The sequence below is a fragment of the Mastomys coucha genome, unplaced genomic scaffold (assembly GCF_008632895.1).
Source record: "Mastomys coucha isolate ucsf_1 unplaced genomic scaffold, UCSF_Mcou_1 pScaffold5, whole genome shotgun sequence".
NCBI classification, from domain to species: Eukaryota; Metazoa; Chordata; class Mammalia; order Rodentia; family Muridae; genus Mastomys; species Mastomys coucha.
In genome coordinates, this window is record NW_022196911.1 from 83,888,988 (window position 1) to 83,903,206 (window position 14,219).

General features: G+C 41.4%; 1 protein-coding gene across 2 annotated transcripts; it reads left to right on the forward strand.

Moving 5' to 3' along the window:
* The first annotated feature begins 716 nt into the window (after positions 1-716).
* On the forward strand, positions 717-4,662 carry Srsf1 (serine and arginine rich splicing factor 1). Of its 2 annotated transcripts, XR_004113749.1 has the most exons (5): positions 717-1,066; positions 1,518-1,702; positions 2,088-2,260; positions 2,457-3,139; positions 4,024-4,661. XR_004113749.1 is itself a non-coding variant. In XM_031354778.1 (4 exons), exons 1-4 carry the CDS (start codon positions 873-875, stop codon positions 2,649-2,651), a joined length of 747 nt encoding a protein of 248 aa, XP_031210638.1. In that variant the 5' UTR covers positions 717-872; the 3' UTR covers positions 2,652-4,662. The 2 variants fall into 2 exon arrangements, 1 of the variants encoding a protein (XP_031210638.1); XM_031354778.1 differs by having other exon boundaries at positions 2,457-4,662.
* Positions 4,663-14,219: the final 9,557 nt, after the last annotated feature.

Consider the following 14,219-nt stretch of genomic DNA (forward strand, 5'->3'; position numbering starts at 1 on the left):
TACAGGAATCCTATTTCAGATAATCTCGGCAAAAAAAAAAAAGTTATCTCCCAAGACTAACACAGAACCCGGATCTCGGCCCTTGCAGTTACTATTTTATCACTCTTCCTTTTTCATCCTTTGAAAGGGGGAAGAGGAAAACTGAAGGCACAGTTCATTCGGATAGATATGGAGGATCCGTCTAGACACTTTTAACTGCCTAAAACGCAGCCCCACCGCAGGTTCGCAGAGGCAGAAGCCACACAGCTCCGCTTAGGCTTTTAAACCAATCACCTGCAACTCCGCCGGCCGTACCAAAGTGCTGAAGATGCCCAGGTTTCCGGAGCAACAGCCCAGCGTCATCTCGCTCCGCCCTCAGCGGCTTTCCCGCCAAAGGCCGTTACCACCGCGGAGCATGGTGGGACACAGTTGCAGGCTAGGTTTCACCCAGTCTTTTTAAAGCGCCGAGCTGCTTCCAGAGAGGGTTTCACCCCCGAGGAGACCGACTACCCTGGGCTCAGCAGGGATTAATAAGAACCCCTATGACCAGAGTATGTGATTTTTTTACCAAACGTCTGGCCGCTCAACCAGCCAACCATCTCACAAGCCCAGGACACGAGGGACTTTTTCCCCTCCGTGCGGAGGGCGACGTCGCGCGTGCGCGAGCGTACTTCTCCACACCCGTTACGGCCGTGCGCGTGCGCACTGGGATGGAATAGCCGCTTCCTCCGGCTTCTCTTCCTCCCCCTCCCCCCCATATCAGTGCGCCGAGCTGATAAAGGCGCCATTTTGGACCGGCCGCGGGAGACGTGGTGTCGCCGAGGGCTCGCTCTGCCGTACGCTAGGCTTGGTGGGAAGGCCTCTTTTCGAGTCCTCGCTTTTCCGTCGCCGCCATGTCAGGAGGTGGTGTGATTCGTGGCCCGGCAGGGAACAACGACTGCCGCATCTACGTGGGTAACCTACCTCCAGACATCCGAACCAAGGACATTGAGGACGTGTTTTACAAATACGGCGCCATCCGCGACATCGACCTGAAGAACCGCCGCGGGGGACCGCCCTTCGCCTTCGTTGAGTTCGAGGACCCGCGGTGAGGCAGCGTGGGGCTTGCGGCCTTGAGGAGATAGGCTGGAGTAGTTGGGGGAAGGCTCCGAGCGAGGCCTGAACATAATGGGGGGGAGGGAAGGAGGGGCTCCGAGGCTGGGAGCGAGGCGCTATCGCCCCTGCAGGAGTCGAGTAAGGAGCCGAGTCGGCGAGTTGTCTCCGGTGGCTGGCCGCCTCGGACGTCCCCAGAGCCCATGCGCAGCCCCGGAGCGGGAAACTGAGGCGCTGAGGGCTGGCGTGGTGGTCGGGAGTCTGCCCGGCGTGGTTCTGGGTGGGGGAGGGGCCGGCCCTATTATGCAGCGCATGTGGGCTCCGGCCCCGTGGGGTGCGCATGTGCGCCGGCCGTCGGCGGGTTCCCGAGTGAGCGAGCGAGCTCTCTGCCCCGCGCGCGGCTCCCTCTCCTCCTCATCCCCTTCGCTTTCTGTGATCACACGCAGAGACGCGGAAGATGCGGTGTACGGTCGCGACGGCTACGATTACGACGGCTACCGTCTGCGGGTGGAGTTTCCTCGGAGCGGCCGTGGGACCGGCCGAGGCGGCGGCGGGGGTGGAGGCGGCGGAGCCCCGAGAGGCCGCTATGGCCCGCCGTCCAGGCGGTCGGAAAACAGAGTGGTTGTCTCTGGTGAGTTGATTTCGTGCGGGTTAAAAAAAAAAAAACTTCCCCGCGTGACTGGTTTGAGAACTGCAAGTTTGTTTGTTTTTTTGTTTGTTTGTTTGTTTTGCTTTGTTTTAAACCCGAGTCTTAAACTACTTCGGTCTTGGGGGTGAATTTAGCAAATGAAGATTACTGTGGTGGTGATTTACCCAAATTAGGTTGCAGTGCTAGCCTATGAAGATCCTTTACAAATAAATTTGGACTCTGGATCTGACTCTTACCAGCTCTTTACCTGGAAACACTTAAGTACAATCATTAAGTATTTTAAAATAATCTTTGTTCTGATGTACTTTACGAGGTTGATGCGGGACAGGGCAAGTCGTATTAAGTTAGGGGGGAATCACTCTTTCAGGACTGCCCCCGAGTGGAAGCTGGCAGGATTTAAAGGATCACATGCGTGAAGCAGGTGATGTATGTTATGCTGATGTTTACCGAGATGGCACTGGTGTCGTGGAGTTTGTACGGAAAGAAGATATGACGTATGCAGTTCGAAAACTGGATAACACTAAGTTTAGATCTCATGAGGTAGGTTATACACTTATTCTTTTTTTTGGCCAGAATTGGATACAGTTTTCTTAACAGTGGAATTTGAAGGTAAGGATACAGGCAAAGGTGTCCGAGTAAATTACCAGAGACCTGATCTATCTTTGTATTCATTCAGCTTGTCTGAAGACAGGTGAAAGCTTAGATCTTTCAATGGAAAGTTCTGTCTATCCAATAGGGAGAAACTGCCTACATCCGGGTTAAAGTTGATGGGCCCAGAAGTCCAAGTTATGGAAGATCGAGATCTCGAAGCCGTAGTCGTAGCAGAAGCCGTAGCAGAAGCAACAGCAGGAGTCGCAGTTACTCCCCAAGGAGAAGCAGAGGATCTCCACGCTATTCTCCCCGTCATAGCAGATCTCGCTCTCGTACATAAGATGATTGGTGACACTTTTTGTAGAACCCATGTTGTATACAGTTTTCCTTTACTCAGTACAATCTTTTCATTTTTTTAATTCAAGCTGTTTTGTTCAGAATGGGCTAAAGTGTTGAATTGCATTCTTGTGTAATATCCCCTTGCTCCTAACATCTACATTCCCCTCATGTCTTTGGTAACTTGTATTTTAAGTGATGTCATAGACAGGATTGTTTAAATTTAGTTAATTTCCATGCTCTTCAGACTGTGATATTATGTAAATGTCTATTCTGCTCTGGTTTGTGTGAAATGGGATGTTGGGGGTGTTTGTGGTTATCTTACTTGGGGAAGTTCTTATGTTTATCTTGCTTTTCATGTGTCTTTCTGTAGACATATCTGAAGAGATGGATTAAGAATGCTTTGGATTAAGGATTGTGGAGCACATTTCAATCATTTTAGGATTGTCAAAAGGAGGATTGAGGAGGATCAGATCAATAATGGAGGCAATGGTATGACTCCAAGTGCTATTGTCACAGATGAAATTGGCAGTATTGACCTTATACTAAAAGGCAAGGGTTAAAAATTTATCTACCTTATAAGACTTGCAAACACTTATGCAGTTATCTTCAGCTACAATTGCTTTGCTTTTTAAAACCTTGGCAATTGTGGCAAAATTGCCCATTTTGTAACAGTTATTTGCTCCCTTCCCCCTTTTTGTTTTAATAGGGACTAATGTGGGAAGAATGGCTAATTTGTCACAGTGCTTAGTTACAACTGTTAATGTATGGCCTGCTGTTAGTGTACTTGTGGGTACAGGGTGTCTATTTCCAAACAGAGTATAATATCAATACTGCTAAATCTGCATGTCCTCTGTGTGACTGATAGAGCGTTGTTATTTCATTTTTTAAAGACAAAATGACAGCAAAATATAGAATTCCAACGTATTAGTGTAGATAATCTAGTTGGGAGTACTTTAAGTCTCACCTTCCCTTTTAATATTCATAATTGACTCATGTTTAAAACACTTTAATTTACAAGCTAAATTGCAGATGGGAGCACTAGATTTAGTTTAGGTTTAGGTGGACAGTAATACCAGTAAACTTCAATTACATAACTTTGCAACCACAAAACCTGTGATACCTGTACAGTAACAAGTGTTGGCATTATCAGTTGAACTGTAAATATAAAGTGCTTCTTCCAGTTAGTCTCTATAGTGATTAAGTTTCTAAAATTTATCTGAACACCATACAGAAACTTGTTTTGGGGAATTTGATAGTTATTGATGTACATCTGTAAACTGATGACAGACATAACTCATCATTCCCCAGAAACTTTTTTTGGTTACAGTGTCTAACATTTTGCCTCCTCTTTTTTGGTTTTGCTGGTTATAAAGGTTTGGATTGGAGAGGGCTCACTGGATCCCAATCCTTGGAGCTGGATCATTGGATTCAAATCATAATGTGGATAGGATAGGGAGGATGAATTACCAGGATTCATGGAGCGGGATCAGATTACCAGGAACATAGGAGTGGATTCCTTCCTGCCCCAACCAAACCGCATTCGTGTGGATATTTTTTTTCATTCAACTTAATTGGCTATTCCAAAGAATTTTTTTTTCCTATTTTTGACGATTGGAGCCCTTAAGATGCACGATGGAATTGTGTTTTGCATTTTTTGGTAAAAGGAGCAAAGCGAGGACCTGGAGATATACGCTGGAGCAATCTCCTTGGAAGGATTCAGCACGAGTAGATGGTAAACATTTAAAGGGGAAAAGGGGGGTTTGTTTAAAATAGTAAATCAGTAAGTCACTTCTAAATTTAAAGAAAACAAAATTGGAGTTGAAGAATAAGTAGGTTTCCAATTGGCTATTGCCGTTTTTCTTTGAAAAATAAACATTTTTTAAAAAACGATGCATGGTTGTCCTTTTTCCTCTTCATGTAAAATTTTGACTGGGTAACTAGTGTATCGGTTATTTAATTTGATAAAATTCTGATTCTGTTTATGTGTTAGTAAATTAAAGATTCTAATAAATGATAACTGTCTCTGTTGTGGAAGTCTTAAGAGGGTAATAAACTTGAGTGTAAGGCAGTTCCCTAACATTGTGTAGGGGGTAATGGTCTGGGAAGTAATCTTTCATATTTTGCTAAAGAACTTAACTGTTGCTGTTTATTTTGGTAATGCTTTAGGCAAAGCAGGCTTTTGTACGAAGTTGCTTGATAGTACATTATAGCTTTGAGATTCTCAGTGGAACTCAAATTCAGTATTAACATTAGACTACACAAATTTTTTTTCCTTTTTTTTTTTTTTGCAATTTTAGGCAGTGCTGTCAAATTAACAGCTTATTGGGTGAATTGATACGTGGTAAATTTTCAGCCATAGAATATTCTGTCCCCAAACTGTTCTGTAATAAGTCAGCAATTATATGTGGTAGTCTACTATTGTGTCTCTACTGATAACCCCTTGAAGCTGAATCATCATCTTAACTTAGGTTGGAGAATGGAACTTTTTTTTAGTGATTTCCTCCTGGTTAGAATGAATAGACCACTCTTTCAGCGTCACAATAGAAATAGCTACATCTTTAACTTTCTCCTTGAGTTGCAGGCTAAATATGAGGTTATTCAGATGTAATGTAAGTTTAGTGGAGGCCAAGGATTTTGATAGTAAAGCAGGTTTCAGGAAATTTGCATGGGATCTCAGCCCATTCATTGTAAGGACCCTATACACTGTCTTCAAATAGAAGCTAATTGTTAAGTTCAAAACTAGGATTTCACTTTAGGTAAAAGTCTACATTTAGTAGACTCATTAAGTAGCTGTGTTTCAGAATTCAAAGTGCAGCTAAAAGGATGAGGAATTAATATGGTTAAACATGGTAAATTGGAAATTTATGTGTTTTTAAAATACATTGTATGGTCAGAGGAAAATTCAAGTGTGTTTTTTTGTTTTGTTTTGTTTTTCTCCAGAGAGCCTCACTCTGCTCTGGTCTAGACTTTTGTAGATCTCAGGCTGGGCCCAAAACTCCAAAATTAATCCAATCTCCCAGATTCTGGGATTAGACATGAAACAGTGTGCCCAGCTTACTAATAGTATCAAAAGGTTGAAGTGAGCTAGATAAAAAGCAAATGTGGGTTTACTTTGCTTTGGGACCAAAAATGCCCTGTTTTAAGTAGTTCAGCTGTAGATTGAAATGAGAAAAGTATTCTTTACCTTACTGTAGGCTTGTGTTTAAACACTAGTGAGCAGTGTAGGTTTTAAGACTTAGAAATAGGGCTATATCCATACAATTTATACCACTTTGGAACTACAAATACTACTTTGATTTCCACCCCTCCCCCTTCTTTGTTCCCTTAGGATATTGTAGGGAAACCTATGATTAGTTTTTCTAACCAAGAAAGCACTTAAATCTCTTTAAGCAAGTACTTTCATAACATCTGATTGAGTAACTCAACTTGCTGTTCAGCTCATCCAACTGGAGACAAAGGTAAGAAACATTTTCTGATACCTAGTTTGGGATCTGGATTTTTTTTTTCCCCACGTGTAAGAGGTTTGAGAGGGAGGAGTGTTCCCCGTGTATATATGTGGGTTCTGGCGTAGTGTGGGATCTGGATTTTAAGAACTAAAGTTTGTAATGGATATAATTGCTCCTGACTTGCAATGTTCCTTTCCTCCTCCCAGCTTTATATTTTTAATAATTTTGAGTGTATAAATTACCCATCTCAATTCTGGAGTTGAATGTGATAAATTCTAACAACTGTTTTTCTTAGTTTTGTCTATGAGCCATGCTTTTTGTAGGGCTTGGTGCTATTTTCAGCTTTCTGTGGTCAAGGTCAACTTGGTGTTTGCCTTTTTGCTTTGTATATGAAATTTGTAGTAAAATTACAAATGGAATAAATTATATGTATTTAAGTAGTATTAAAAGGAGAGAAAGTATTAGACTGAGTTCTGTTATAACAACCACTTGTGGCTTATTTCCCATCATGATTTGACACTAGATTGACAACCCACAATACATGAATACCGCAGATTGTTTTTATTGAGCCAATTGAATGTAAAATCTGGCCAGAATAGATGCCTTTATTGTGTAATTCATGTAAAAGTCACATAGGCATTGTTGAAGGTGTTTTATATATATGAAGTATATGTGATAAGATCTTCATGTAAAGTCTAACTATGAATCCCAAATATATCTCTAGTTTGGGTGAGCAAGGAGTTGTAGAATTGTACTAGTACTGCAGAGGATTAATGTTGCTATATGTAATTTTGGGAGTGAATAAAAAGCTGTTACTTTGGAACCTTTATTGAGATTTAAGTTCTCTATCCTTTTAGACTGAATCAGGTGCTAAAAGAAAAGGTATCACCCACACAGTGTATTCCATTCCATTACCACACAGTTTAACACTAAAAGACTTCATGGAGGGTAGTACCCACAGTATATAGCGTAGTACTCTTGAGGTAGGTGTTTTGATGTCAGTTTTTTTAAGAGTTTTTTTCTTCGAGATGGTGTCTCAGTAACAGCCCTGGCTGGCCTCCAGAACTCTGCCTGTCTCTACCTCCTGAGTAGAGGATTAAGGCATGCAACACACCCAGCTTTTTAAAGACTGTTAGACTTACATTTATGGTGTTTTGCATGAGGCGATGTGTGTGAGTGCACCAAACTTGTTTTGACTAGCAAAAGAGAACAGTTGCTCCCCCCCTCCCCCATAGAACTGGAGACTGGACAGTTGTGAGCAGCTAAGTGCTAGGAATCAAACCTGGGTCCTCTGGAAAAGCAATGAGTACTCTTAACAGGTGAGCCATCTTTAAGCCCTGCTTTCCATCTCAAGGAATGTTGCTCATTCTGGTTTTATGAGAAAGATTGGAGTTCAGATAAGTTGGTTGTTGAATATTGTGAAATATCTTTTAACTTAGAGCAAAGACATTAACATAGTTTTCAATTTTGAAAGTTTTATTTGGCAGTGCTTGTAGTGATCAAAGGAAGGGTATTGTCTTGTTGCTTCATAGTAGACAGAAATAAGATAGACGATAGACATATCCTATGCAGTTACTTCAAAGGCAGAAGAATAGTACTACTTTTTACTGTATGATGAGTTGAACCTCTGCATTATCACTGAGCTGCAACTTAAAACAATATACAACATTTGCATAGTGTCACTGGATTACACAGGAAAGAAGTCATGCATGACTTTTTTGTGAAGTTCCCATTTAGGTGTACAACTTGGCTATCAATATGAAGGGGGTCTACAAATTGAGAGACTTTAAAGGATACTATGAAAAACGACTGTAGTGTCTGTCACCTGATTATCTTATTTAATTTTCTAGTGTTTTTATTAAGTGATAGGGAAAATCAGTTGGCCACAAGAGGGAGCCCTGCCACAAAACCCAACCAGGAATAAGTTAGTATAGTGCCATGTACAAGATTTGATCACTACTCTGTTGGATGGTTTGGGTAAGTTTTCTGCCTGTAATCGTAAGTTTTTCAGCTTCTGGGTCCATGTATGTTTTGAATAGTGATTATCTTAAGAGGTACTTAACCTTTATAAATTAAAAGTAAGTATACTTTTAGAAGTATACTTTTAGAGCTTTTTCTCTGTCAGATAAAGGAATGATGTTTCAGTATTGCTAATGAACTTTTAAAGATAATTTGCACCCAAACCCTGTCATGTTAAGATATATTGTACATAGCGAATATGCTGTGATCAAAAGCCAATACCATTCTTTTGACCTGTTTACCTACTGGAATTTTAAGAGCTGGTGATTACTAAGAATGAAAGTTTGTTACCATTGCTTCTTTGTCTCAATTTTATACCATACTACACCTCACCCCCTGCCAAAACAAACAAAATCCAAAGCCCACAGACTTAACACAAATTTGCCACCTTCTTGAAATAAAACTTAGTTGTGGGAACACCTGAAACTTGTCACTTGGAAAATAGGATGTTGTAAGTGGACAGATAATTTTTGCAGTTGAGAAAACATTGAGATTAAGCGGTGGCTCAAGGGGCAAGAGCACCAACTGTGGATCCAAAGGTCCCTGGTTCAAATTCCAGCCACTGCTTGATAGTTCCCAGCTATCTGAATCTGCTGGCCAGCCTGGTCTACAGAGTGCCAGGGCTACACAGAGAAACCCTGTCTTGAAAAAAAAAAACATTGATCAGATTTATATAATAAGTCTTTCCCTGCTTATTAAGTTATGTTGGAGGCTACCTGGGGCTTAAGCAGTGTGTGGTTACATACACCAATGACCATGGCATTTGGCTAAGCTGTTGTAAGATTGCCAATTGAAGGCCCGCTGGGTCTATGATGAGAACATATGAAAGGCATTCTTGGTTGTTTGGTTTGGTTTGGTTTGGTTTTTCAAGACAGGGTTTCTCTGTGTAGCCCTGGCTGTCCTGGAACTCACTCTGTAGACCAGGCTGGCATAAAACTCAGATCTGCCTGCCTCTGCCTCCCAAGTGCTGGGATTAAAGGTGTGCACCACCACCACCTGGCTGAAAGGCATTCTGAATCCACACTGTGACTCCAGTATTCTTTTACTAAGTCTACACCTTGTCTTAGGTATATACTGCCCTTCTCCTTATTTGCATGGACTTGAGGACCTTATGAGTTAAGTTGGGGGTTACTTTCAGGCCAGAGCAATTAGGGATGAGTTGTTTGTCAAAAGGAAACCTAAAAGGGTCTTATTTTTACCCTAACAGTAGCATGTCATAGACATTTTAGCTACAGAAAGAACACTTAAGAGTGGCATCACATTTTAAGACTATAAATGTACAATGTTAAGTTCTACAGTAGACATTGTTACAACTAAAACAAATGCACCCCCACCTCCATCTCTGAAGTTGGCAAAGTAAAGTTTAGGAAGGTAATAGCTGCCAGGTGGTGGTGGTGCATGCCTTTAATGCCAGCACTTGAAAGGCAGAGACAGGTGGATGTCTGAGTTCGAGGCTAGCCTGGTCTACAGAGTGAGTTCCAGGACAGCCGGGGCTACACAGAGAAACCCTGTCTCGAAAAACCAAAAAAAAAAAAAAAAAAAAGGTAATAGCCAAGTTCATCTTTGCCTCGGTGCCACCATGCCTATTGAGTTGAGCCAGACTAGTTCTTGGGAGTTTCATTTGTTTGAGTAAAGTCTCTTGCTGACCTCAACTTGAAGTCCTCCAAGTGTGAGATTATATGCACAGTTACCTCATCTACTTGCTGAAGTTAAGAGTAGAGATTTGTTATATAAGTTTGTCTTATATCTTCACTTGACATTCCAGCACTCGTGTGTGTGTGTGTGTGTTTTTTTTTAAGATTTATGCATATGAGTACATACTGTCTTCAGACACATTAGAAGAGGACATCGGATCCCATTACAGATGGTTGTGAGCCACCATATAGCTGCTAGGAATTAAACTCAGGACCTCTGGAAAAGCAGTCAGTTTTCCAGCCCACCTTTCCTTTTTTTTTTTTTTGTTTTGTTTGTTTGTTTGTTTTTTCAAGACAGGGTTTCTCTGTGTAGCTCTGGCTGTCCTGGAACTCACTCTGTAGACCAGGCTGGTCTCGAACTCCAAAATCTGCCTGCCTCTGCCTCCCAAGTGCTGGGATTAAAGGAGTGCGCCACCACCGCCCAGCTTTTTTTTTTTTTTTTTTTTTTTTTAATCACTGTTAAATCATGCCCCTTTGACATGTGAATGCTAACCTTAGGCTTTGCTTTGTGGGTCACTTATTTCATACATCTTCCCCATCAGTAGTCTTAACTCCTTTAAAACATTTTTTTCCTTGTTTTTTTGAGACAGGATTTGTCTGTGTAGCCTTGGCTGTCCTGGAACTCAGCTCTACATTAGGCTGAACTCCAAATCGAGATCCACCTGCCTCTGCTTCCCAAGTGCTGGGATTAAAGGTTTGTGCCACCACTGCCTGGCTAGTGCTTCAAATTTTAATGGTTCTCATGAATTCAGCTCAGGTTATTGTTGATCTTTTAAAAATCAGTAGGCTAAACAAAGCCTTTTAAATTAAAAAAACAAACCAAAAAAAAAAATGTGCATGGGTGCTTTGCAAGCATGTCTCTGTACCATGTGTGCAGTGTCTATGGAGGTAGGATCCACTAGGACTAGAGTAATAGGTGAGTTTGTGAAAACAGAACACTCATACATAAAAATAAATCTTTTTAAATACATCTTGGAAAAAGGTACAATTAAGTGTTTAGCAAGTGCTAGAGATGGATCAGCAGTTTAAAGTACTGTGCTCTTCCAGAGTTATCTGGGTTTGATTTTCTGCATCTCTTTTCATGAATATCAGAAGAGGGAATCAGATCCCATTACAGATGGCTGTGAGCCACCATGTAGTTTTGGAAATGAACTCAGGACCTCTGGAAGAGCAGCCAGTGCTCTTTAATTGCTGAGCCATCTCTTTAGCCCCTATTTTAATGTTTTTATATGTTAAATGTCCATACTTTGTGGGATTTTAGGAATTGTATTTTCCAAGAACCAAATGCAGTGCTGTTTAAATTTGGTAGGAAATATAAAGTGGTATAGACACCTTTCCTAAGCTGACTATAGAAAGTATTTTATGCCTAACTTTGGGTCACATATCTCAAGTGTCCTGATGGCAACATGCCAGGATTGGTGGTAAACACTATAATCCAAGACTTTCAATAGTCCAGAGCCTGAGACAAGAACGTATTGAATTCAAGGTCATTATGAGCTAACTTTTCAGTGAGACCCACTAATAGGTAGTTTTAATTTGGTGATGTCCCTAATCCCAGCACTAGGAAGCTAAGGCAAGGCAGACAGCTACACAGTGACAGTGTGTCGTCTGGGTATTGAGACAGTTTATATAGTGCTTGCTGTACTCAGACTGTCCTTGAGCTCAGGTCTGCTTGCTTCTGCCTTCCCAGTGCTTGGGATCAAAAGCGTGTTCCACCATGCCCAGTAACAGCTTATTTTTAAGAAATTGAGGGGACTAGAGAGATGGCTCAGTGGTTAAGAGCACTGATTCCCCTTCTGGAGGTCCTGAGTTCAGTTCTCAGCAACCACATAGGAGCTTTACAACCATCTATAATGGGGATCTGATGCCCTCTTCTGGTGTGTCTGAAGACAGTGATAGTGTACTCATGCATAAAATGAATCTTTTTTTAAAAAAAAAAAAAAAGGAAATTGAGGGCCTTGTCTGAAAGCTAAGTAGTTCTATTAAGTCTCATTTTCTTGTTTTCCCCCAAGTTTGATTCTTACAGAGGAAGCCTAAATACAGCCTTGTGAATTTAGTGGTCCTTCCTCAGAATCCTTGCAGATTCCTCAGTATATTTCTTTTTGTTGGACTTGAATAGATATCTTTACAGCAATTATACATTAAACATGTAAGATTGTGTTGGGGTTGGAAAACTCATCTTCAAGATCCTGGCACTATAGTCTTCAGGCTAATAGAACAAGAACAGACTTAGGCAGTTAACTTGCAGCCACACAACCCACAATACAGATATTTGACTTCTCATACTCAAATCTCCACAGCAGCCCATTCCTTTAACTTGAACATTTGTCCATCTGACTGGAAAGATGGCTCAAGAGCACTTGATGCCCTTCCAGAGGACCTGCATCTTCCTGTAACTCCATCTCCAGGAGGTCTGAGACACTCTTTTAGCATATACATAAAAGCAAAACTTTAAACAAAATTCAGATGAAACCACAGCTAAGCGCCAGGAATGGTGGTAGCTCCGGGACAGGCTAGTCTGTAGTTCAGGTTAGCTGGAGCTTACACAGTGAGCTCTAAAATAAATCACTATCCCTGTATTAGTTAATAGCTGAAGAATTTTTCGAACTAATGGCATTCCTGCTTTTTGCCTGTTTAATTATGTCACATATACCCATTAAATGAATTTTTTTAGATTACTCTAGTTTTCATATGTATTTGCTCTTTGCCAGCTATGTAGCTCTGGGAGGCCTGTTTTGGGCATCTCTTTAAAAATCTTTTTTTTATGTATGTTGATGTTTTGGCTCTATGAATGGATATGTATGTCACATGCATGCTTGTTGGAATCCCTGGAACTGATGGTCCTGTCCTAGAGTCATGGATGGTTTTGAGTAGTACCTATTTTTAAAATGTGTTCATTTCTTCCAAGATGCCCAGTTACACCAGTATGTACAACAGTAAATATGGATATATTTGCAAACTCTGAGGCAAATGGCGTGCTTAGTTTAGATCTGATACGCATGTTTCCTCTGGTCGGAATAGGCTTGTTTCCAGAGTAGTAGCCTCAGGATTATGTTCTTATTATCTTTTTAATAGGAAAATGGATAGGATGGATAAATGATGTTCGTTGTGATTGGTTTTTGATTCTAGACAGGGTATCACAACACAGTTTAAGTCTGACCTTAAACTCTACCTACATCCATTTCTCAAATGCTAGGAATAGAAGACATGCACAGTCAGACCTGGATTTAGTGGTTCTTTGTTTTTTGGTTTGGTTTGATTTAGATTTGGTTTTGGTTTTTTGAGACAGGGTTTCTCTGTATAGCCCTGGCTGTCCTGGAACTCACTCTGTAGACCAGGCTAGTCTTGAACTCAGAAATCCGCCTGCCTCTGCCTCCCAGATGCTGGGATTAAAGGCGTGTGCCACTACCTCCCGGCTGATTTAATGATTCTTAAAAGTAATGACTAGCTTACTTTTTTTTTCATTTAAATGCTGTCTAACTTCATTTTGGAGTTTGAAGAAACCACTCAGATGTTAAAGATGGTAGGGCCAAAACATTAATCCAGGTCTTCTGTTTACTGCAAGCCCTAGCTCTCTCTCCCTTTTTCCCTCCCAGTCTCCCTCCCCATTTCTAGACGTCCCTTCCAATTGGGAGTTTGTTCAGAAATAACGAAAGTGAATACCACCTGTAATATCTACTTAGTGCCACCAGGGTGTCTCATGGTGCTGTCTGATCTATATTCTCAACCCTGGCCTTGACCCAGAACCCAGCTCCAAGACAGTGAAATGCTTGACTTCCTGGCTTTACAGTATACAGGCAGCTCAGCTCAGGAAAACCTTTGCCCTTTTTTCGACCCATGGAAGGACAATAGGTCATTCAGAGGTTGGACTTCCCAGCCAGCCATTCTATAAAAGCCAAAGAACCTGCCAATGGTAAATACCAAAAGATCCCTACTTGGTGTTTTTGTTTTTATGATAGGGTCTTCTGCTGTCTATCCTGTTTTCAAATTTGCTATGTAGTTGAAAATGACTTTTGATCTTTCTGCCTCCTCCCCTCAAGTGCTAAGATTACAGGGACTAGAGAGGACTGCACTGAATTTGTGTGGTACTGGAAGTGGAACCAGGACTCTTAGATGTTAAGCAAGCAAACATTCTACCAACTGGGCTACATCCCCAGCTTCTACATTGGCTGAGTATACACTAAAGTTTAAATTAGTATATAGATCTACAAAAGCAAACCTAAGATGGTTTTTTGTTTTTTGTTTGTTTTGTGGGGTTTTTTTTGTTGTTTTTTGTTTGGTTGGTTGGTTTTGGTTTTTTGAGACTGGGTTTCTCTGTGTAGACCAGGCTGGCCTCGAATTAAGAAATCCACCTGCCTCTGCCTCCCAAGTGCTGGGATTAAAGGTGTGTGTCACCACTGCCTGGCTTTT